This window comes from Thalia democratica, chromosome 2, assembly GCF_965202585.1.
Source record: "Thalia democratica chromosome 2, ktThaDemo2.hap1.1, whole genome shotgun sequence".
Lineage (NCBI taxonomy): Eukaryota > Metazoa > Chordata > Thaliacea > Salpida > Salpidae > Thalia > Thalia democratica.
In genome coordinates this window covers 44,357,034-44,381,210 of record NC_139166.1, presented here as the reverse complement: position 1 = coordinate 44,381,210, position 24,177 = coordinate 44,357,034, and the positions used below count along the sequence as shown (strand labels likewise).

The 24,177-nt window shown below is 26.1% G+C and overlaps 2 protein-coding genes across 2 annotated transcripts; both read left to right on the top strand.

Moving 5' to 3' along the window:
• Window positions 1-5,767: 5,767 nt before the first annotated feature.
• LOC145849798 (uncharacterized) lies at window positions 5,768-7,337 on the top strand. Its single transcript, XM_082954856.1, has one exon. It carries the CDS (start codon window positions 5,798-5,800, stop codon window positions 6,926-6,928), a length of 1,131 nt encoding a protein of 376 aa, XP_082810982.1. The 5' UTR covers window positions 5,768-5,797; the 3' UTR covers window positions 6,929-7,337.
• A 13,936-nt stretch (window positions 7,338-21,273) lies between these two features.
• On the top strand, window positions 21,274-24,071 carry LOC145849896 (striatin-like). The gene is made up of 2 exons (XM_082954998.1): window positions 21,274-21,718; window positions 21,776-24,071. The coding sequence occupies exons 1-2, from the start codon at window positions 21,315-21,317 to the stop codon at window positions 23,634-23,636; spliced, it is 2,265 nt and encodes a 754-aa protein (XP_082811124.1). The 5' UTR covers window positions 21,274-21,314; the 3' UTR covers window positions 23,637-24,071.
• Window positions 24,072-24,177: the final 106 nt, after the last annotated feature.

The following is a 24,177-nucleotide window of genomic DNA, read 5'->3' as shown; positions in this document are numbered from 1 at the left end:
AAGAATTATTTGAACATTTTTTCAAAACTTTTTTGATTAACTAATAAACCTCAGGCTAATTTTTAGAATTAAAAAGATACTTTTTATTCCAGAAAATTGTGTTTTAATTTTTGATATTAATTTAATGACAAAACCTTTTGTAATAACAATTTATAGGCACTCAAGCCTGATTAACAATATTTTTCTTCATTTGGCTCAAGTTACTTGTATTTTATTTTCTGACAAACTCAGACTAGTTTGATTTAACCCAGGCTGTATACTTGTCACTCAATAAAAAACTCACTTTAACAAGAAAATACATTATTATTAACTTTTTTGTAGATGTAATTTATATTATTAAGTTTAATAACATTTTGTAACTAAAATTTATTATCAAAATCATATTTCAACAAAAAAGCCTACTTTATTTATTTTATAGTTAAGTTTTCTTTTTTTACAGTTTCTAAACAAGACAATGTTTTACTCTTGTACTAAAATAGAAGAGATCATCCGTTTTTAAAATAATTCTGTAAAAAAGTTTTGAAAAAATAAATGGAACGTATATAAAAAAATAACAAGTAAAACTAAATTAAAAACAAGGTATTGAAAAACTTTGGTTTAAAAGCTTATGATTTAATAAACTTATGTTTAAAACTAAAATTTGTTACTCTTACTGCATAAATTTTTACTGTGAAGTATGAAATGTTAGTGCTAAAGTAGGTTATATAAAAAAAACTTAATAATATTTAGCATAAGTAAGAATTTAAAATTGTACAAAAGTGAAAAAAAAACAAACAGGTAAAATTGCGTAAATAATGAAATAAAGTTTAATTAACAAATTGATAAAAATATAATGTTAAAAATTTTAGCAAAAAATATATTTTTAAACTATTTATGTCTAATAGTTGTTCTTTTTCAGTAATTTTAAAGCCAATGGGGGTCAACCTCAATTTTTACAAGTTGATTTTATTTTGTAGAGTTTTTTAAATTTTAAATAGCCTAACTAAATCTTAAGTAACATTCAAATTATAAGTGATAAAAGTCAGAGGTTCCTTATAGAATGCACAAACTAAAAACAAAAAAAAAAAAAAAAATAAATTTATCTTCTTTGTTTTTTAACAATTCTTTTCAAATTTTTACATTAAGTTAATTACAAAAATATTTACAAATTGTTGATTAATGCACATTTTTTTTTGTTGAAAAAAAAGCCTATTATTTTTTTTAGCCAAAATTTTACTTAATTGATATTTTTCAAATCTCAACATTAGAATTTTTTCAAATAAAAGGGTGTTTTCATCAATTTATTTTTATGGTCTTCAAGGACTTTCTTACAAGGCTATTATTAAAAACATCAACTATATGTTATTTTATTCTTTAAATCTACTTATAAAATTTTAATTGAAACTAGTCTAAAAGAGCCTCAAGACAATAAGTAGCACCATTTTAAAATCAATTTAAGTTTTCTCTTTTGTATTGTATATATTATTTATAACAACTAAAATAAATAACAAGAAAATTTTAGCATCAAAAAAGGATTAAAAACAATATTCTTAAAGATAAAAACAAAGTTGCATGTTTTTCAATATCAACTTATATTTTGTTCAAATGCTTTGCCTGAAAAGCTAAAATCCAAAAAATAAATTAAAGCTAAATAAAAAGAGTATTAAAGAACTAGATGTTTTATAGTAAAAGTTTTTTTAGAAAACATGGAGTAAAGTGTTTAAATTATATTTTAAAATAATTCTACTTATTGTTTTATTAAAGAAAGTTTTATTGTGTTTAGAAAGAGATGTTTCAATTTTTACAGAACAATTTTTCAAAATCAGGACCAGCTTTAAAACATCTCTAGCCTGCAATTATTCTGATAAGTTTTGCCATTCCCTAGTAAAAATTATATCAGATCTTCACAAAAAATTCTATAAAATAAATAGTTTTAAATAATAGGGTTGCCAAAAAACCTAATCCTGGACAAACCTGGAATTTGACAATTTAGGCTAAAAAAAACTTGAATTTCAAGTAAAAATCACTAAAAAACCTTTGATTTCAAGTAAAAATCACTAAAAAATCTGGAATTTTTAACAACTTTACATTTTAAGTAGTGAAATTTCAATTTGAAACAAAAAATTTATCATATAAATAAAAAAATTTGTCCACATCAAAAAAAATTAAAATTTTTTTTTTATAGAAGCTTTAAGATATCTTCTCAATGTCGTTATACTATTTAACACTTTGTTTACCTTAAACTTAATTTTTAACCAAAAACAGACCCAAAAGCATGTAATTTAAAAACCTGGAGAAAATTTGCCAAAAACATTGGCAACCCTGGTATAAGAAAACTTAAAACTATGATAGCTAAAATACAATGGTTGCCAGAAAACCAGGAATCCTAGATGAACCTGAAGTTTGAAAATTCAAGCAAGAATAACCTGCAATTAATTTATTTTTACAGGTAAATGTACAAAATTTGGTATGAAATGAAAAATATATTACCATGACAAAAGTTTTTTTATTAAAAAACACACTTTTAGTAGGTTAACAATATCTTTTCAATGTTGTTATACTACTTAACACAGTTTTTAACCTTAAACTTAAGTTTAAAAATAAACCCAAAAAGGCGTACTTTCAAAAACCAGGAAGAAATTTAGAAAACCTTGAAGAAGTTTCTCAAAAACCAGTGGCAATTCTGATATAAGAACTTTTTTTTTTTCAATTAGTTCTCTGGATAGTTTTGTTTTTTTATTTAATACTATTATCAGGGTTGCCACTTGACCTAGAATCCTGGAAAAACCTGGAATTTGAGAATTTAGGCAAAAAAAACCTGGAATTTAGGAAATTATGAAAAAAACCCGGAATTTTAACAATTTTCACATGTTAAGTAGTCAAATTTCGATTTGACTGAAATAATCTATCATATAAAAAAAAAAATAGTCATCACCAAAATTTTTTTTTATTAAAAAACATATTTAAAGTAGCTTTACAGTATATTTTTAATGTTTTTATACTATTTAACACAGTTTTTTACCTTAAACTTAATCTTCAAGTTAAAATAGACTTAAAAATGTGTACTTTTAAAAACCTGGAAGAAATTTGGAAAACCTAAAAAAAAGTTTTGAAAAAACGAGGGGCAACCCTGTATTATATTTAACCAATCTGTTCAAAAACTTTGTTTTTTTGATTTTAAAATGCTTTTTGAATTTTTTTAATACTCCTTGCTAGCTCTTCACTACTATTAAGAATAATATTGTACTTTGAAGTTATAATTTTGTAAATTGTCTCCAGAACAGTTGTTAAAAAGATATGTAAGTTTATATTTATGCATTCAAGTGAAATTTTTATTAAGATTTAAAAGTAAGTTTAAAGTTGTCAATTAAATTATCAAAAAAAAAATTAAACTTCTTTTTATGTTATGTGTAATCTAACTCCAATGGTTACATTAAATTATCCACAAATTCAAAAAAAGTCTCAATTGTTTAAAAATTTATACATTGAATTAATTTGAACAGTATTTCTCATTAGTTTAGTAAGCGTCAATGTTGAAGCTTCTATATATCATACAGCTTTTCAATTTATTATTTAGAAGAAAAATGAACATGAGGTAAAACTAGTTTGTGCTAGAAGTAAAAAACTTTTTTTTTAGATATTAAAAAACTCAGGCTTTTTTAATGAAAATAACACTAATTTTTTTCTTAAATATTGGAAAAACTTATTAAATCACTAATAAAACCTTTGCGCACAGTAGGTTTTAAAGTTTTCCACTAATAAAAATGCTTTTTTAGGTTTAATTGTCTATCTATATTTTTGCATTTCATTTTATAACTTAATAATAACAATGAGATAGGTTAAAAAAAGGCTCTTAATGCATATATAAAACATGTTTTTTTTTACCACACAGATTTAATTCTGTGCCCTATAAACTCAGGGTTGCCACTTTACCTGGAATTTGACAATTTAGGCTAAAAAAATATGAGAAACCTTGAATTTAGAAAATTTTGAAAAAAACCTGGAAAAACATGGAATTTTGAACAAAATTCATAAAAAAAAACCAGGAAAAATCTGGAATTTTAACAATATGTTCAGTAGTGAAATTTGATTTGACTTAAAAAATCTATCAAATAAATAGAAAATTTTTGTCATCAACAAAAATTTTTTCAATTAAAAACATATTTAAAGTAGCTTTACAGTATCTTTTCAATGTTTTAAACTATTTAACACAATTTCTTACCTTAAACTTTATTTTAAACTAAAAATAGACCAAAAATGTGTACTTGTAAAAATCTGGAAGAAATTTGAAAAACATGGAAAAATTTTGAAAAAATGAGTGTCAGCCCTGTAAACTATACTATATACACACCTCTATGTATAATGCACCCTTGTTAAGATTTGTGCTACATTAATACTGTTGAGAGTTAAAATTATCAAAGTTTAGTTCTTAGTCATTCAATGTAGTTTTTTTTTGCTCTAAATAATGGCAACCTTATTCTAATAGTCCTAATGAAATATAAAGTAGTAGTTTTCAATTTGAATAAGTATTTATTTGAAATGAAAATATGAAATATGGTTTTATGAAAAATAATAAACCTTCACTTATTTCATTTAGTTAAGACGAAACTTTGTTAATCAAGAAAAGTTTTAATTGTTTAAAAATGTTTCTTAAGTTTTTAAGCTTTCTACTATAATATTATTTTTATAATTATAAATAAATTTAACGTAAACTGTACTTGAAATACTTAAACTTTTATAAGATCCAATGTTATTTTTTATAAAAAATTTCCTTTTTCCTCAGTATACTCTTTTTCTTTTGTTGTTGTTGTTTTCTCTAAGTACAATATACAATAATGCCATAGGAGGGTAATTCTTATAAGATCTAATAGTGTATAGTTATATTTTTACTACTAGAGATGCTTTTTACAGATTAAAAAAAAAAAAAAAAATTTCAGGTGCTAAGATATCTGCAAAAAAGCACCTGTGTATTTTTAAAAATATACTTATTCTGTATTTATTTTCCAGTACTAAAAATTATTATGATTTGAAAAGGTAAAATACAGAAAAATAAGTACAAAAAAACAGATGCAGTATTGTTTAATTTTTTCAAAGACAGATATTTTTACTGGTTAACAAACTATGGGATAAAAAATAAATCGAACTGTTTTCGTATATAATATATATATGTTCATTTGTATAACATCATAGTACCTTGTTTTCTGAGAAAAAATGCATATTATACCAAGTAGCACAAATTATACTAATAACCTATAGTCTTGGCATATATTAGACTTTTGTAATGTTTATACAAAAAAATATTTTACAAGATTTTCTACATAATCTATAATGTGTTAGATTCATCCTCTAGAACCCTTTCAAATCAACCTACATTGAAAATTCTAGTATTATATTAACTAAAGATATTTCTTTCCTTTTATAATAATAAAAAACAATGAATAGTTTTTAAAAAATTAATAAGTGTTTTACAACATAAATTTTGATATATAGTTGATACTGTTTTCAGAGTTAACTTTGAATTTTTTAAATTATTTTTAATTAAAACATTGAAATTTTAAAATAAGTTAACAAAATTGAATTTGTTATCCCATAATATTTCCATTTCTGATGATATGAGTTTTATTTTATTTTGATTTAGAACTTGTTTAAACATCTTAAAAATTAAATATATAATACAAAAATATTTAGTTTTAAGTAGTGTTAGAGATAAAAATGTGTCTTAAATAATTTATGTTTTCAATTCTTTCCTGAATGTATCAAAAACTGTAAATAGTTATTTTTTAGCACCTTAGTGAAATTAAATTGGATATTTTAAAATATGCCTCCAAAAAAGGGTAAAAGACAGTCAGTAGGAGGTCCTGTGAAAAAAGAATCCTTTCAACCTGGTGATCTCATATTTGCCAAAGTAAAGGGTCATCCTCATTGGCCATGCAGAATTGACAGGGTAGATGAAGAGAAATCGCTTAAAGTAAAGCGTTATCATATTTTCTTTTTTGGTACACATGAAACTGCTCATCTTGCAGTACACGATATATGGCCATATGAAGAAAATAAAGAGAGATTTGGGAAGTTTAGAAATACTAAATTTTTTAATGAAGGCCTTAATGAAATTGTTGCAAACCCTAAAGTTAATTTTGGTGACACATTTCAGGAAGTTCCAGAAGTTGTTGATCCATTACCAGTTGCTAAAGTTGTCAAAACTCCAAAGAGTAAAGCTAAGAAACCTACTGTTGTCAAGAAGAAACATGTTATTAGTAAACCTATTATCAAGGATTCTGATTCTAATGATAGTTCGGATTCAGAAATCAAGCTAGAGAAGTCAAAGCAGAAAAAAAGACCTGCTCCTAAAAAAAGATCCTACTCATCTACAAGTGAAGATTCTCCTGATGATTCAGCTCTCTCTGATTCTGATGCAACCCCTGATGAAGAAAACGAGTATCAACCCAAGCTGTCAAATAAGTTAGCAAGGAAAACTCCAAATAATAAAAAAGTAGTAATAAAAAATGCTAGAACAGTAGACAAGACTAAGTCTAAAAGCACTGTATTACAAAGCAACAAAAAGGAATTTATTGATAATAACAGCCGTAAACACAAAGCAGCTAGTAATTCTACACCTGTGAATAAGATTAGAAAAATTGGAAAGAACAATGAAGCTGATGGAAAGAAAATTGCTTCTCTTTCACATTCTTATGCTGATAAAATCCAGAATTCTCTGCGTGTAAATAAACCAAATGTGCAAAAAGTAATCAAGACTTTAGAAGAAATTCTCAAAGTAGACTTCTATTCTGTTACCGATGTAAACCAAATTAGGCCCTTAGTTCAAGTTTTGAGGAAAGTCCGTAAATATAGAGCCAATCAAAAAGTAATGCAGTTGTCCCATGATGCTTACAAACATTTGAAAGAAGCAGCCACTGATGTATTTGGTATCACTAGTAGTAACAACTTGTAGTATAACTTGACTAATTTTACTGAACCTGTTTGATTGTTAGAAAGTACGGCTATAGTAATACTTAAATTCTTTAGTTGACTTTAGTAAAAAAATTGAAAGTTTTCTTTATATTTTTGATTTTGAATGTATAGAAAATTTATATTGTTCATCTATAGTAGTTCGTTAAATTCATTTTTAATATAAAAAAATAAATGCATTTTAACTTTAAGTTAATGTTTTATTTTATGAATGAAAGTTGGATCTAATTAAAAAGTGTTTGTAAAATAAGTATTTTTCTTATTGTATATCAAGGAAAACCAAATATTGTTTTATTAATTGATTAATAAGTGAAAAAAGCAAATGTTTTTAAGCAAATCCTATAATACTGAAATAAAAAGTAATATTTTAGTTTATCGTCAAGAGTTGTGAAATAAATTTATTTGTGTAAAAGTTGCTGTTATACTATATATATGTAATTATGTAGTACATTAATATAAATCTACGCCGTAAAAATTTTGGTTTTGCTTAACTAAAAGAAAATTAAACTCAGTGTTAATCAATTTGGTATATTCTGTTTGAGTATAATATTGTTTTTTTGGTTATAAAAAAATAATATTGATCCAATAAATAGACATTGTCAATTTATTATATATTTGATATTTTTGTTTGTTAAGTTGATAAACTTTTCCTCTTAAAAACTTCAGTTCACTTTTATATTTAATTTTCAGCTTGTACAATTTAACTAACTCTAGGGTTGCCACTTTACCTGGAAAACCCTGGAATTTGACAACTTTGGCTAAAATAACCTGGAATTTGAGAAATTTTGAAAAAAACCTGGAAAATCATGGAATTTTGTTTAAAAACCTATAATTTTTAATTATTTCAACATTTTCAGTTGTAAAATTTTGATTTGACACAAAAAATCTATTATATAATTAAGATTTTTTGTCATCATCAAAAAATGATTTTATTGAAAAACACATTTAAAGTAACTTTTCAATATTTTTATACTACTTAACACAGTTTTTTAAAAAGAAATTAACTTAAAACTAAAAACAGACCCAAAAATGTGTACTTTTAAAAACCTGGAAGAAATTTGGAAAACCTGGAAAAAAATTCGAAAAAACGAGTGGCAACCTTGTAACTCTTTCTAACATAAATTATTAATATAAGATTCAAAATATTACAAACTATCGGACCTCCCTTACAAAAACGTCAAACGAACTAAAAGAGTCTTTTATTTATGGTAAAAAATTTTATTAACCAAAAATGTTTTGTTATATAATCCTGTATAAAAGAACAATATTTACGGAGTTAAAAAATACTTCTAAACGCTGCTGGTGAAATGTGGCTCGTGATGTGCTTATCGGTTAAATTACAGCTATGTACTTAAAGCAAATTGAGTTGAAAGTTTACTTTTTTTTTAAGAGTAAAATATTGTTTATTTTATGTTTTAATATATGTTCTTAAATTTATGCATCAGCAATACTTGGCGAATTTCAGCAAAGCTGAAATTTTTCTTACAACAGAAGAAACCCTATTATTATATTTTTTCCAAACTTTTAATATTTTTTAAATACATGACCCATGTCCCATACAAGTTTGACCTAAATTTTTTGTTTACGTAATTTGAGGGATTTCTTGATCACATGTTAAGAATTTAGGAAAACTTAAATGGGTCATTTATTTGAAAAAATAAAGTAAATTGGAAAAAAATATAATAACGTTATAAAACTTAATTATATAAGTATATATTATAGTTTTACATTTGTAGTACAACAAATGAATCATTAAAAACATGTATTTATCTAAATCAGGGTTTTCCAAAGTGAGCCATATGCCCCCTTGGGGTCATAAGCTGCAAAAGGGGTCATAATTTTAGACTTACACTAGATGTTCTGGACTTGATGGTGAAGAGCAAAAAAAAGGTCTCAGGTACTTAAGTTAGTAACTTTAGAACTTATATTAGATATAATGCAAAAATGTCAGAAGTTTAGGTGGCCATAACCTGTAAAAAAAAGGAGCCATGAGGTCATAATTTAAAACGTACACTAGATATACGGGAAGTTGATGATAAAGAGCAAAAAAAGTCTTAGACGTATTTAAGGGAAGTTTTTTGAGAAATCTTGTTGTAGGAGAATATAGTTTTTTTTAATTCCTTTAAAGGAAGCTTTACGAAAGTAAGTTTGGGAAACCCTGAATTAAATATTTTTGAACCAACTAAAGCTGTTTTTTTGGCACTGGAAACTAGATTTTTTTCGGTAAAAATCATTTTTTTGATACTAGATTGCAAAATATTTGTTCTTTTTATTGTACAAGTGATTATGCAACTATTTAATTATATCATACTATTGTTATTACACACCAATTATATAATATTAATTATTAATAACGTCTAAATTTACTTTGGTTTTTTTCACAAAAAAAAAACGCTAGTCGACAAGTTGAATCTTGCCGCTTGTCAACTGATGCCTTTGAGAAATCAAATTAATGATTATGAAAACATAAACTCTGTTTGTATTGATTTTTAAGTTAGAAGCTCAAAGGTTCTAGTAGGACTGAGAAGCAATATGGAATGACTAGGTGGGTGAAAACTAGTTTTGAAAAAATGTTGTTTTTGACATTGATTTTAAAAATATTAAGATTATAAAGTTAAGACTAACTGTTTTATAGGTCTAAGTTTTATTAACTACTTCGTTAAATTTGTTAACAACTTACTGTTTTGCTGGTTTTTAACAAAAACGCTAAAATACAGGTTATCTACAAATGTATTTAAGTTAGTGATCTACTAGATCCGAACAGATATAGATTTTCAAGTGGTTCCCGATGCTGAGCGAGATCCGGCCGGATTCAATTAGTTTATAAGAGCAAAAATCAGTTTTTTTTCTGAGTCGGTGATAAAAAGATAAAACAATAGTTTTATATCAAAATTTACCCTAATAGGAAATATGGTCGTAAGAAAAAGCACTAACAAGTACTAATTCCATCATATAATCATAGTTATTCTTAATTGGGTCGATAAAAGCATGATGATATATTTATTTATATTCGTTTTGCTTCCTTTTTTTATGACACACTTTTTTTAAAATTAAACGGAAAATTTTTATTACTTTCAACATTTATAGGTGTGTTTAAATCTTTAGCAACTGAGGTAATTCAATTAAAATAGAACAAGAAAATTTTCATCTAACTACATTTAATTATTACATAGAGTCGGGTTGAGCAACCTACGTCCAGCGGGTCACTAAGAAACTGTTAAGGAACAACTAAGATTTAGAATTGTTTTATAAAATACTTAGGTATTTTATACATTTACGCCTTATTTAAATTTTTAATACCACAGATGTGCTTATCAATTGATCATTAAATGATAATTTAGCTTTCTACTCTTTTAAATTTATCTAAATTACTCGTTCCGCAAAGTACTTTCTGAATAAGTCGGGATAAAAAAAGACCTTTCTGATAAATCGTGCCCGCCGACTAGAAAAGTTGCTTACAACTTAAACCTAAGTAAATAATTCAATAAATTATAAAGTAATGTTAGGAATGTAAATTAGCGTTAGTTATTTTTTTTTTTTTTTTAATATTAGTATCAGGCTAGATCTTGATTGTAAAATAGATTCTGATACGATTAGTTAATAATTAACAGATCTTATAATTAATAATTACTGTTGCATCTTTGTAGTTCAACAAAGTAACTTATTATTCTAATAGTAGAAAAATAAAAATTTGTTATATATTTTTGTTAAATACAATTAACTGCCATCTACCAAAAAGGTCGTTTCGTTAATTAGAAAAATTACTATTAATATTAAATTCATATATTTTAAAAACTATAAGAAGAAAGTATTTATTAGAAAGTAACTAATATTTATGCTTTGAAAAAAACTATAACATTTATTGGACATGACGTTTGTTTAAAAAAAAAAAACTTGGATCAGAACTTTTAGTTCACTGATATAAACGAGTCGAAAGTTGTTAATAACAAAAATTAAACTCAATTCAAAAATAATTAAAACGGACTTTTGAAATATCTTTAATCCATATTAAAATTAATCTCTGAACATTTTTTTAGTGTAGTGTTTTAAAAATAAATTCATAGCTAATATTTAATTTTGTAAGAAAAACTTTCATTCAGAGTTTATTTTAACCTTCCTAAATATATAACGCTAACAATCATTTTTAGTATTTTTTACTGTGCCACAAAGTTTAGTTGCACAAAGAAATAAAATTGTAAGCTGTTCCAAAATTTATATACTTTTTATACTATCATAATAAAGTTTAAAAGCAGGTTTTCATAAAAGTGGTGGTATTCCTTTTGGGTTAATTAGCAGGTAAGTGGGCAAAAATTTGCAAATTTTATTTAGTGAGCGTTTTTAAGTAAGTTGTTTTTTAAATTATTTTTATTTCTTATTTAAAAATACTGAGCTTACCTTAAAAATTTTAAGGTTAACTACTTCTTTTGTGTTCATAAACATTTAATACATTTAAAGCTTAAAATTGTATGCAGTGTGCTTCTTTTTTTTTATTAAAAGCTTTTGATGAAATTTAAATATTAAAGATTCGGAAAATCGAAAGAATAGCTTATAAAAATATTTTAACATGTTTAGCATAGCAAAAATTGCACTAAAAGTTGTTTTAAATTTTTGCGTTCTTTGGATTTTAAGTATGTTTTGATTGCTAAATTTATTTTGGGTAATCTTAAAATGTTTATTTTTTAATTTAATATTTTCTTCTGGCGGACACTATTTAAATAAGTATAAACAACTATTTTCAATGCCCAAAATAACTTTTATAGATTTTTTTTTTTTTAATTCTTTATCAAAACAAATAATGAAGTTTATTATACAAATAATGAAGTTCATAACAAGATAACCTATGACCGGTTTCTTCCTTATAAGGACTCATCAGGTAGGCATAGCCGCGAGAAATCGCTGTTGAGACCTAACCAAGCGAGCTTAAGTCCTAACGCAAAACATATCAAACTTGTTTGATGATGGCCGAAATAAATACTGGTATATCTAAATTAAAAGTTTTTGTTCCTTTTGAATTGATTTTAAAATTTTGACATAAGCATCTAAAAAGTTTCACGAAGATTTTTAAACCTCAGTTTATTTTTTCAGCAAATGCCAGACTACCAAAAAGTATTAACCTGATTTTTTAAATATGGTGATGAGGTACTTTTAACTAATTTTTATATAAGTACAGCCTTTATTTTCTCTAGCTAAGCATTTTTTACGAAAAAGAAAGTGTGAATCTAGATTTAAATTTACTTTAAAGTTTAAAAACTTTTTCAAATATTTTGTAAAACTTTTTTTTTGTAATAAACGTTACATGCTTATTTTCTTATTTATGTTTTTTAAGTTCAATAGAAAACACAAAAATAACATTTAGTATTTTTTTGATTTGAAATATTTTCAAGCATTGTAACTTAAAAATAAATGAATTTTGTTGTCAGTGAATTTTAAGACTTTTTAAACATGAACACATAAACTTTTAAGTATTAGTAATGTTTTTTCACTGATTGTTGTTTGATGAAGTTTAGTATTAAACTTTTAGATAGTCTACTGTCTCAGCACAGCAATACTTAAAAAAATTAAAAATTATTGGTCAAAATCTTTTTACTAGCTGTCATTGAAAATGTATTAAACGAAAGAGACAAATTTGTGGAGTTAAAAGTATGTATGCCAATGGACATGAGTTGTAAATTACCTAACTTCTAACTTTTTTTCTAGTTTGTAATAGTTTTCAAAGTCAAGCAACTGTTTTCATCATAAAAGTTCAATTAATTAAATAGCTTTTATTATTTCATTGTTTAACAAGTGATGTGAAAAGTTTCTTACGGCAGGAGCTTAAATCAAGAGTAAAGTATTTTACGCTAAAAACGGCAAAAAATACGCTCAAAAAGTTTGGTCAAAGGATCTGGTGTACGAAAAAACCTTTTAGTTATCGATTCGTACACCAAAACAGTTTAATGTCATGTCCAGGACATGTAAAGATAATTAAAAATAAATTTGAAATGGTAAAATTTGATAATTATTGTTTTATATTTAAAAACTTTTATTCAATACCATGTTATTAGTTTCATTCAATATTTTAACTATATATGTAGTTTACTTATCTCAAAAATATTTTATACAAAAAATAACTGTTAAAGTAAGTTTCAAAAAGATAAAAATTAGCAAATAAAAAAAAAGTTTAAAGTTAAAAAACTATATAAAGTTGAAAAAAAAAACCTCTTTAAACTAGGTTATACTGGACACAACTTTCAATTTATAAACTAACTATAGTAATCACATTCTAGCAAATTTTTTACAAGCTCAACAGTACATGTATAAACTTCTTAAAATTTGTGGTTAAGTCAAATATAATGTAGTAATTTTCATGACGAGTTTTATTTAAGTCTAATTCAAAAATTAGAATAATAAATTTTTTTGCTATTACTGGCTGCTTACAAATGTAAATCTTAAAATCGTTTAGCGTCAGTTAAAATTTTAAAATTAAAAGTTAATAAGATCTTTCAATTTTTGTAGTTTTATCGTTCTTTTATGATTTTTATTCTAATGCTTTTATATTTTTATTAATTGAAAAAAGTAACCCAACACATTTGCTTTACTGATTGATGGAAGAGCTTGGAGTTACAAAATATTAAGTGTTTGCACATACTATTACGCTTTTTGTTCCTTTGTATGTATTACTCTGCTGTTTGGAGTTTGGACCTTGTCAGAAGTATAAGAGTAAAAATTCATCATCTTCTGTAAACGATATTTCTGTCGTATCCTTAGAATATATGGAAACAAAAGATCACCAAAGACTAAACATTAATATGTACTTTTCCTTAAGCCAGCGCAGGCTACTCTGGTTTTCTAAGTATGAGCGATGAACGAATTATAAAGTATCTATTGTACTAAAAATTTATCGTTGGCAAAAACAGCTTTGGAAGTCCAGCAATAAGTTTAAAGGAAGTCTGCAAGCGCGACTTAAAAGTTTTGAGTTTCGACACTGATGATTGGGATGAGCTTACTTTGCTAACAACTGCGACAAGTAGCAATCATTAGTTTTCAAAAATTCTGAAAGAGAGAGAAAAGGAGAATTAAAATACCAAAGAACATTTGAAAGTGATATTTAATACAAATTATATTTTTTTATTGACTGTTTGTTTTCTAAAATCTTATTCTGTTGTTTCACTTCATTTATATTTTTTAAAGCATTGTTTATTCTGAACATAATCATTTTTTTTCACAACACGCATAACCGATTTTGACTGATAGCGGACTCAAAACAAATATGGTTAAAAAAAAGCAATATGAATGATTTTAAAAAAGTTATTCCTGTCCTAGACAAGACGTTAAAAGGTATCCAAGTGGTGTGCGACTCGATAACTGAAAGATTTTTCGTGCACCAGGTCTTAGGACCAAACATTTTGAGTGCTTTTATACATCGTTCAATAAACAATATTCTGTATAATTAGTAATAAGTTATTAAATACTAATACTATAAAAAACACATTTTGTATTTTTTTAATGTACATGTTTAAATATAAAAATATAGTGGATACATTTAAAATGATTTAAAGCAATATTTCTTCAATGTTGAGAAAATAAAATCTTTCCAAAATTTTTACCACCTTTCATGCTAAAAAATATTTCATTGCTGCTCTGGTTCAAGTTTAGTTTTTTAAAATTGACAAAATGTTCGGTTATTGTTTTTCTTTGTTGATTTAATGTTGAAAGCAACAGCCCAAAACAAGAAACAAATGAGAAACTATAGTAAAAGTAGAATAAAACTAGTAAGTAAAAGTATTTATTAGGCAAAAATAGAGTGAGTGTTGTCTTCATTAACTAAATACAGTATGTTTCAGTTTTATTAGCTAATGTATGTATAGATACAAAGTTGGTTGAATAAAAAAGTCTTTAATAGTTGTTTTGATTTCATGTGTTTTGGTCTTACAATGTTCAACTCGTCAGTTTTTTCAAAGCCCCTAGTAGGAACCCTACGCCACAAAGCCAAACAATAATGATGTCATTTCAACTCATATTTCTTAATGATAAAGCTTGTAGTAATTTTGGGTTTAAAGACCTATTAAAATTTTCTATTGAACGACAAAGACAAAGAAAGCGCTCAAAATATTTGGTCCTAGGACCTGGCGCACCAAAAAACCTTTTGGTTATCAAGTTGCACACCACTTGAATACCTATTAACGTCTTGTCCAGGACTTAATGAGTCATTAAAGCAAGGTAACTATTTTGCCTAAAAACCTAGATTTGAAAAATTAAGCAAACAAATGACCTTCAAAAACCTACATTTCTGAACAAATTTTTTATGTAAAATAATGAAAATTATATAAAATACATGGTTGCCACCCATTTAATATAACTCAAAAATGTTTTAAATTTTCAAAAACCTCAAGATGACTCAAGATAACTCAGGCTAAATCAAAATAGTTTGAAACTATAAAAAACTCCAGATGACTAAGGTCAGTTTATTTTTTTAACAGAATATTACAGAAAGTTGAAAAGTTATAAAATGTTTTAGTTCAATTTTTTTGGAGTCTTGAACTAGATTTAGTTATTCCACCAGTTTTAGTACTTTGATTTTAATACTAATTTTTTTCGAAAGCTGATTTTTATCATCTCAAAATATTTTTTTCAATTCTTATTATGTAAAAATATAATTTTAAGGGCATAGGGGGGAAGTAAACATCCTTTTTTGGTTTTTGATCTTATTTTATATAGTTTTTACTAAGCTACAAGTTGCTTTTTACAGATTTAAAAGATTTAAAATAATTTTTGAGATATAGCCGGTCAAAGTCGGAGGCAACAATAAGTTCCTTATGGGAGGAGCAAACTAAAACAGCAAATATAGACTATTTCACTAAAAATCTATCTTCTCCTACGTTTTTTGAGATAACTACCTCAAATTTTCAGGAAATGTTCCTTGATATATTTAGAAAATGCTGTTGGAACAGAATTTAAAAAAATTAAAAAAGAAAAGTTTTATATAAAAAAAAAACAATTAAAAAACAGTTTTTATCTGTTCTGCAGTTGTATTAAATGCTTATGAGCATTTGCTTTTGTTGCTGAAGTAGTCGGAAACTTTTTTTGCTGGTGTAGGCCGATTTGATAACAATGTTGTGTTTTTGAAATATGGATGCTGTTGGTTTTTTGAATCTTATTCAGGGTTGCCACTTTACCTGGAAACCTGGAATTTGATAATTTAGGCAAAAATAACCTGGAAAAATCTGGAATTTGAGGATTTTTGAAAAAAGCCTAGAAAAACCTAGAATTTTTGAAAATTTTAAAATTTTCAGAGGTAAAATTTTGATTTAACACTAAAAATCTATTGTATAAATAAGATTTTTTGTCATCATCAAAAAATTTTTTTATTAAAAAACACATTTAAAGTAACTTTACAGTATCTTTTCAGTGTTTTTATACTATTTAACACAGTTTCTTATATTGAAATTAACTTAAAATAGACCCAAAAATGTGTACTTTTAAAAACCTGGAAGAAATTTGGAAAACCTGGAAAAATTTTTGAAAAAACAAGTGGCAGCCCTGCTTATTGAACAACTACCTATGTAAACTGTTGTGAAATAAGAGCTGTTTTCTTTTCATCTTTTGTGCTAATATTTTGATCTTGTTAAATGTTGAGTTATTGATTTTAATAATAATAATAAAAACAAATTATACAGTAATCTTCCTTTATTCTACCAACATATGTTTCTGTGTGTCAACAAATCAACACACTTCAACTGGGTTCTGTAAAAAATAATTACTGTAATGAGAGAATAGAAGCATAGAATAAAGTATGTGTATACATGTTTTCATAAGATATTTTCTACAGATAATAGTTATTAATAGGTAAAATTATTTAAATCCGACTGTTATAAAACTATATAATATTTATGATTATTATTTCTAAAATAAGTAAAGTAAGCTAAATTACACAACAAAACAACAAATTATAATATAAACAAACAACTCACGTTAATGGGAAAGATAACTGATTCAAAATTTATTGTCGTTAACTAATAAAAAATATTTTCATTGCAACTAATAATTATGTCACAATGTAAACGAGGTTATTTAAACTATTTAATTTGTATTGCAAAGATCATTAATTTAGTTTTTATCTAATCTATTTTGAACATAAATCAAACATTAACCATTAGATAAAGAATCAATAAAATTTAATAAAATTTGACGACAGTGAAGGCAATAAAAGTCACAGAAACTCAATGTAACGTGTATGTTATATATTGAATGTTTTTAATGATTAAATCAAAATTATATAAAATTAGGAAGCAGATTTAGTTCAAATGTAAAAATCAAAAATGAAAAATTAAACTTTAAAGAAAACCAAAACACAAAAAAAATACAAAAATGTTTATTGGGCTTACAATGTACTGACCAATAATTAATTTACAGCAACATACATAAAATCATAATGAACTAAATTAAATATATATTGTATTTTATAATTAATAAAATAATTAATTGGTAAAGTGGGAGTCGGCTGTTTAATTTAAATATCCCATACAGATATTTTAAATATTTAATAAGTAAGTTGTGTTGTATATGAAAATTAAAATGTAAAACAACAAGGTAGTCATATGCTAAGTATAAACTTGCAGTAAAAAACCTACTAGCTCTCTTGGGTGTAGTATGTAAAAAAGCACGGTTTATCTGTGATTTGAATACAGGCTTCCAATTAAACTTGGAACTTAACATATAAAGGTGTGAAGAATTATAGTCGGAGGGTAAAGTGAATATATGAAATTTTGGAGAATAGAAAGTGACTTGTGTGAAATAGGTATAAATAATAAATGAATAAAACTATATGTTACTTAGGATATATAATTATATTAATATATGTTAAGTGAATGTGTGTGTGTATGTGTAAGGTGAATGAAAAGTATGGATGGTGAGAAGGCGCCAAGGTGTTATTTGAAGAAAAACCGTCGGTTGTGTGCATAGTTGTTTGAAATCTCAAGTCTTTTATTTAGTAATTGTTTACTATCTTCTGCTAAAATTGCCATTTGTTCAAAGTTGCATATTTGGCAGATCTTGCTTGCGCTACTGATGTTATTGTTGGCGTGGTGGAGGATGCTCCATTCCATTTCTGGTTTGGTTCTATACCTATCAAAATACTGCCAAACGAAATCTGACAATCTTGTACTATTCTTTTTATTTACATGCTTAAAAGTATGCTTATGCCCGGTGTACCTATCTTTAAAGTGACCTCCTGTCAAACCAATATACACTTTATCCTTATTATTATCATTAACATTATTATTGCTTTTGTTATTATCTTCATTAAGCTTACATTTAACACGCACCTTATACACACCTTATACACACACCTTATTGATTTTATGAACTTCAAGTAATTTGTTGATTTTGGACTCTATAATGTTTTTTGGATACTGATTCTTAAGAAATAAGTTTTTAATTTTTTTAAGTTCTTTTTTAAAAGCTGTAAAGTTTGAGCATATATTTAGTGCTCTGTTGAGATAAATTTTATTAAACCGAGTTTCTAAGATTTTGGACAAGTACTAGTATATTGCATTATTAGACCTGTGTCTGTTGCTTTTCTGTACACATTTTGTGTAGTTGGTTTGTAACTTGTTTTACTTCAGTGTTGAGAAATGGAAGTTTTCCGTCAACTGATCTTTCTAAAGTGAATTCTAAGTTTGGGTGTAGAGTATTCATTTCATGATAGAAGTTTGTTAATTCAGTTTTGTTTTGTGTGACTACAAATATATTATCTACATATCTTGTGTAGAACTGAGGTTTTGTTTTTGAACTTGTGACCTGTTTTATACATCTGGTGTACCTGTCTTTGGTAGTATTGAACTCACCAACTTTGGTGTTCTACATTTTAAAACTACTTTTTATTTTTCTAGCCTATAAAAAATGTATCTTGTAGCTGAGATAAAGCTACATTTCAGACCAAGTTTTGATTTTTAAATTATTCATACTAAGGGTTGGTAATTGTTTTGGTTTACAGGCCATATTTATTAGAACACTTTTTTTGTAGACCAGACTCCAAAAAATCTTAGTTGGTTGCTTAACTTAAAAAAAACATTAAAAATTAAAATTCAAAAACTACAAAACATCAAATCAAAGACAAAGGACTAAATGAAATTAAATTGTTAAACTTTGATGTGTTTGATTCAATGTTTTATAATACTTTAAAATGTGAAATCAAAATAAAAATAGTTATCGAGCTTATAGTTGGTTGAAGTTAAAAAATCAAAAATAAATAGAGTAAATAATCGTAATAAATAAGTCAATAAAAGTAGTAGTGCGTATTACCTTATCATGTTAAGATATTTAGAAATGTATATCAAAAAACTTTATATACATTAAAACATGTTAAATAATAGTAACCTAGTCAATTATCTGTAAAGTTGTAATATAGTTTTGTTTATATTTATTGTTGCTTCGAGTTTATTGATCCATTTACTTTCTAAAAAATCTAAGTCTGAATAGTTTTTAGTGGTGTCTACAAAGATAATTGAAAAAGCACGAAGAACAACACACAACCAAGGGAAGATTTGAGATACTTAAAACTAAAATATTCTTACTATAAATTAAAGACATTAGAGAAGGGGTCCACTTTGTACAAATATATTTTGTTATTTTATTTTTATTTTTTGTGAACTAAAAACTTTTTAATCTACCATTTTCAATAGTTCTTGTAGATAACTAAATAGATTTTTGTAAAATAGTAAACTGAATAAAATTGTAAGATTATGCGTCATAATAGGTAAATAAAATTATATGTACTATACGATGCTAACATAAAGTTGTTTAACAAAATTTAAAGTATAAAGCTTAAGTACTAGAAATTGAAAGCATTAATAGCAATTTTAATAAGAGGAAACCAACTTAATTAAACTTTCTTCAAAATAAAATTAAACAACAAAAACAAAACTTAGTAGCGAATTTACAATAATTTAAACAAATTAGAATTATAAACAAATTTTTGTTTGCATAAACTTGGCTTATTAGTTTTTATAAATATAGATTCTAAAACACTTAAATGATACATGTTACGTCCTTTACAAACAATTGAAAACATATTATTGTTATAGTTTTTTACGCATTCTAAATTATTTAACAAATGTTCACCTATTGCCAATTGACTTTTTATTGGCTTATTTGTCCCATAGATCATTCAGTTTCTTAAGGCGTTGGTCCTAGTTGGTCCCTTCTTATGTGGAATTGTTGCAAAGTTCTCCCTATATACTCACTATCACAGTGGCATTTGTACAGGGGAATTTTTCTGGATCAGGAGTGATCTTAAACAATCCCGTTAAGGGGTTTTCTGGTAGAATGAGTAATTCTTAAATTTACTACCCAAAAAGTGTTATCTACGGTTTCTAAAACTTGGTTTTCAAAAAGCTTAGCTTCCTTTCCTAAATATGGAAGTCTTAAATATACTGCACATTTATTTGGGCCGTGTTTTGTAGGGCTGACTAGCTTCGCTGTAGTCCTATTAATTATTTTTTCAATAACTTTTAAAGGGTAACTTAAGGAGCCAAAAATACTTTTAATGTTGAGCCAAAAATACTTTTAATAATATTGATTTCTTTATTTAGTTTCACCTTAGAACATATTTTATGTGCTTGAAAAACTAAGCACGATATTAAGTTGGTTTTTTGTGAGGTGGGACAAAAAGACTGCCATGGAATATATTGGCAAATATTTATACTTCTTTATTATCATAGAATTGTAATGTGTAATTCTTTGAAAATTATTTTAAATACTTTCTGAAAAATTTGGGTCTCTTGCTCAAAGTTTTTTTTACTGAATTTTCAAATTAGTAGTTGAGTCAGTACATAAAATAAAAAATCTTAGCTCTATCCATACTCTATATCAGGGGACAGCAGCCTTTTACAAGCTGCAGGCCTTTTTTTTAGAAGTAGTTGCTTGTAGGCAATACTCTATAAAAAGTCTTGTGCGGGCCACAATTATAAAAAAAAAATTAAAGTTATAGATATTAAAAACTATTTTTAATCAAAAATGTTATAAAATAAGCAATGTACTAGTACTAGTAATTAGTATTATTGAATGAAGAGCCTGATTATAAGGTTATACCAAAATTTTTATTATTATTATTAAAAAGTAAAGCTGAAATAGAATTATTATACTAGAATAAACAAAATGTAAATAGCTACTAATAGTAGATTGTTAATAATTTATTTTATGAATTAATTATAACAAAATTTATCTAAATTTAAAGTTTGAATTTTTATGACTCTTGTTTGATAATAGATAATTACACTTTAATTTAAGTTTAAAATTGTTTTATGTACAAGTTTAAATTCCTTTGTTGATCTTGCCTTTTTCAGAATAGTTTTGTCTAAATGTAATTTTTCATATAAATATATCAAGTGATGAACGCGACAGATGGTAGTTCTGATTCATCAGGCCAAAATATTGACCAAGATTCTTCAAAACCTGCCTACACTATTCCAGGAATTTTACACTTTATTCAGCATGAATGGAGTAAATTTGAAATTGAAAAATCTCAATTTGATGTTGAGAGAGCTGAACTTCAAGCAAAAATAGCTTTTTTAGAAGGCGAGCGCAGAGGTCAAGAAAATCTAAAACGTGATTTAGTTAGGAGAATTAAGATGTTAGAATTTGCATTGCGCCAAGAAAGAGCTAAATTTAATAAACATAAATATTCGGACACTGATAAGGAATCAAACTTATTAGAAAATAAAAGATCTAGTATCAGTTTACCTTATATAGATGAAAATAGTTTTAAAAATCACAACGTCGTAAGTCCACACCAGTCAGTTGAGCAACTTGTTTACAAACAACCTCAACAAGTAATGTCAACTCCTGTCAGACAAGGCAGGCAACTTTTAAGGCAGTACTTACAAGAAGTTGGTTACAGTGATACAATACTTGATGTAAGATCTCAAAGAGTAAGAGCTTTGCTCAACAGTAATCCAGTTTTACCCGAAAAAGCTAACCTTAACAAATTGAGTGACCAAGCTAATAGTATGCAAATAAAAAATTCAAGCTCTCCAGGAGCATTCATAACTGAAGAGAATCAAGAAAATGACAATCCAAATCAAATAGATAAAGATATTTCAAGTATTGATAATTTGTTTGAAGACGTTGATAATTCTTCCAACTTTGAGGATATAGTTATGGAAAGTAATATATCTAATGACAATAATAAAAATTTGGAAACATCCCTTTCAAACAGTAATGATGAAAATGGAGTTTTAGCTCAGTTTGATTTTTTATCTGATGAAGCTGAAGACAAAAATGAAGAAGGAACAGGAGATTTAGGTAAAACTAGTGAGTGGCATTATGATAAAAGCAAGCTTGACCAAAAAAAAGAACAGTTTGTAAAAGAGAAAAGAAACAACAAAAAAAGAGTTTCAAAAAGGCCTTTAAAAAAAGATTTACAAAACTACTTAAACACAATTCAAGGTAATTCATCAAAAAGTGATCAAAATTTAATTATTTCTGGATCCAAAGATCAAATAGATCAAATTTCAGTAGAAAATTTTGTGTCTGGAGATCAAGACACTAATCTTCCATTTACAGTCGGAGGTAGTGCTCGTATAAATGATGATTCTATAGATGTAAATTCATTGAGCTTAGGTCCTCTAGCAGGCTTAACAGTATCTAATGAAGCTGATGCTTTAAGTCTCAACATGAGCCAAACCTCAAATGATATTTTAAAAAAGAACTACAATCCTAAATATACCTTAAGGTCACACTTTGATGGAGTAAGAGATCTTTGTTTTCTTCCAAATTGTAGTGGCTTAATAACTGCAAGCGAGGACAGAACATTAAAACTTTGGAATTTAAATAAAAGTGCCGCTTCTCAGTATAACAAAAAAAGCTCATCATCTCAAGACCTTGAGCCTATTTATAGTTTTAGAGGACACATGAGTGAAGTTCTTTGTTGTGTTGTTGGTTGTTGTTCTGAGAATAATGATTACTGTTTTAGTGGTGGTTCAGATGCTACTGTTAGAGTCTGGAAAGTTCCACCTATAACAAAAGATCCATATGAAAGCTATGATAGTTCAGTCTCATTTAAAACACTAATAGGGCATACGGATTCTATCTGGTCATTATCATTCAGTGATAAAGTAACAAGAGGTTCACTTTTATCTGCAAGCAGCGACAAAACAGTAAAACTTTGGAATCCATTTATAAATGATCCACTTATTGAAACTTTTAAGTTAAATGATTCATGTGCTCCCACTTGTGTAGACTTTGTAAGATCTGACAATAGCAGATTTGTTGTTTCTTATGAAGATGGTCTGATTTGTATTCAAGACATAGAAAGCAAAGTACCATTATTAAAATTACAAGAAAGTGGTACAATGAAAGAGGATCGGGTTAACAGTGTTATAAGTCATCCTAGTATGCCATTAACAATATCTGCACATGATGACAAACATATTAAGTTTCATGATAACAATTCAGGAAAATGTATACATGAAATGGTTGCTCATTTAGACGTGGTCAGCAGTCTAGCTATTGATCCAACTGGTTCATATTTATTGTCTGGTAGTCATGATTCCTCTTTAAGACTTTGGAACCTTGAAACTAAAACATGTACACAAGAACTGACTTCACACAGAAAAAAATACGATGAAAGTATTCATTCAGTTGCTTTTCATCCTAATGCTCATTTCATTGCTAGTGCAGGAGCAGACTCAATGGTCAAAGTTTTTGAGTGATAAAAAAACATATTGTAACTATTTTTTTTACATCTGTAAATTTTAAGTGTATCAGGAATACATTCCTTTATACTTGATTGAGTGAGAAAGTTAAAATTGATTATTTTTGAAAACCTTAAATTTATTATCTTCTTTTACATAAAAAACAAAAACTGTTATTTAGTTTATATTACAATTAAGTCTATTACTGCTTTTTGCTGTGCGTTTTTTGCTTATGTTCTTTTTACCATGGCTACATCCAAACTATTTTAATTAATGATAAATTATGTTTGCATGTTTAGCATACAACTTATTGTTTAAAACAAATTATATTTTTAAATAGTATACACTAAAATTATTGACTAACAAATTAAGAATTACAATTTTAATCATCACCATTTGATAACAAGCTGAAGCAAGTCTTACTTAATAAGTCAGTTATTTAATGTGCATGTAAAATATGTACTTTTTGCCTCTAGATTTATATTTTTTATAGTGTGTTTCAGTACTTGAATTCACATAATGCGTATATTTATTTACTTTTTAAAATTTTTCAAAGGTT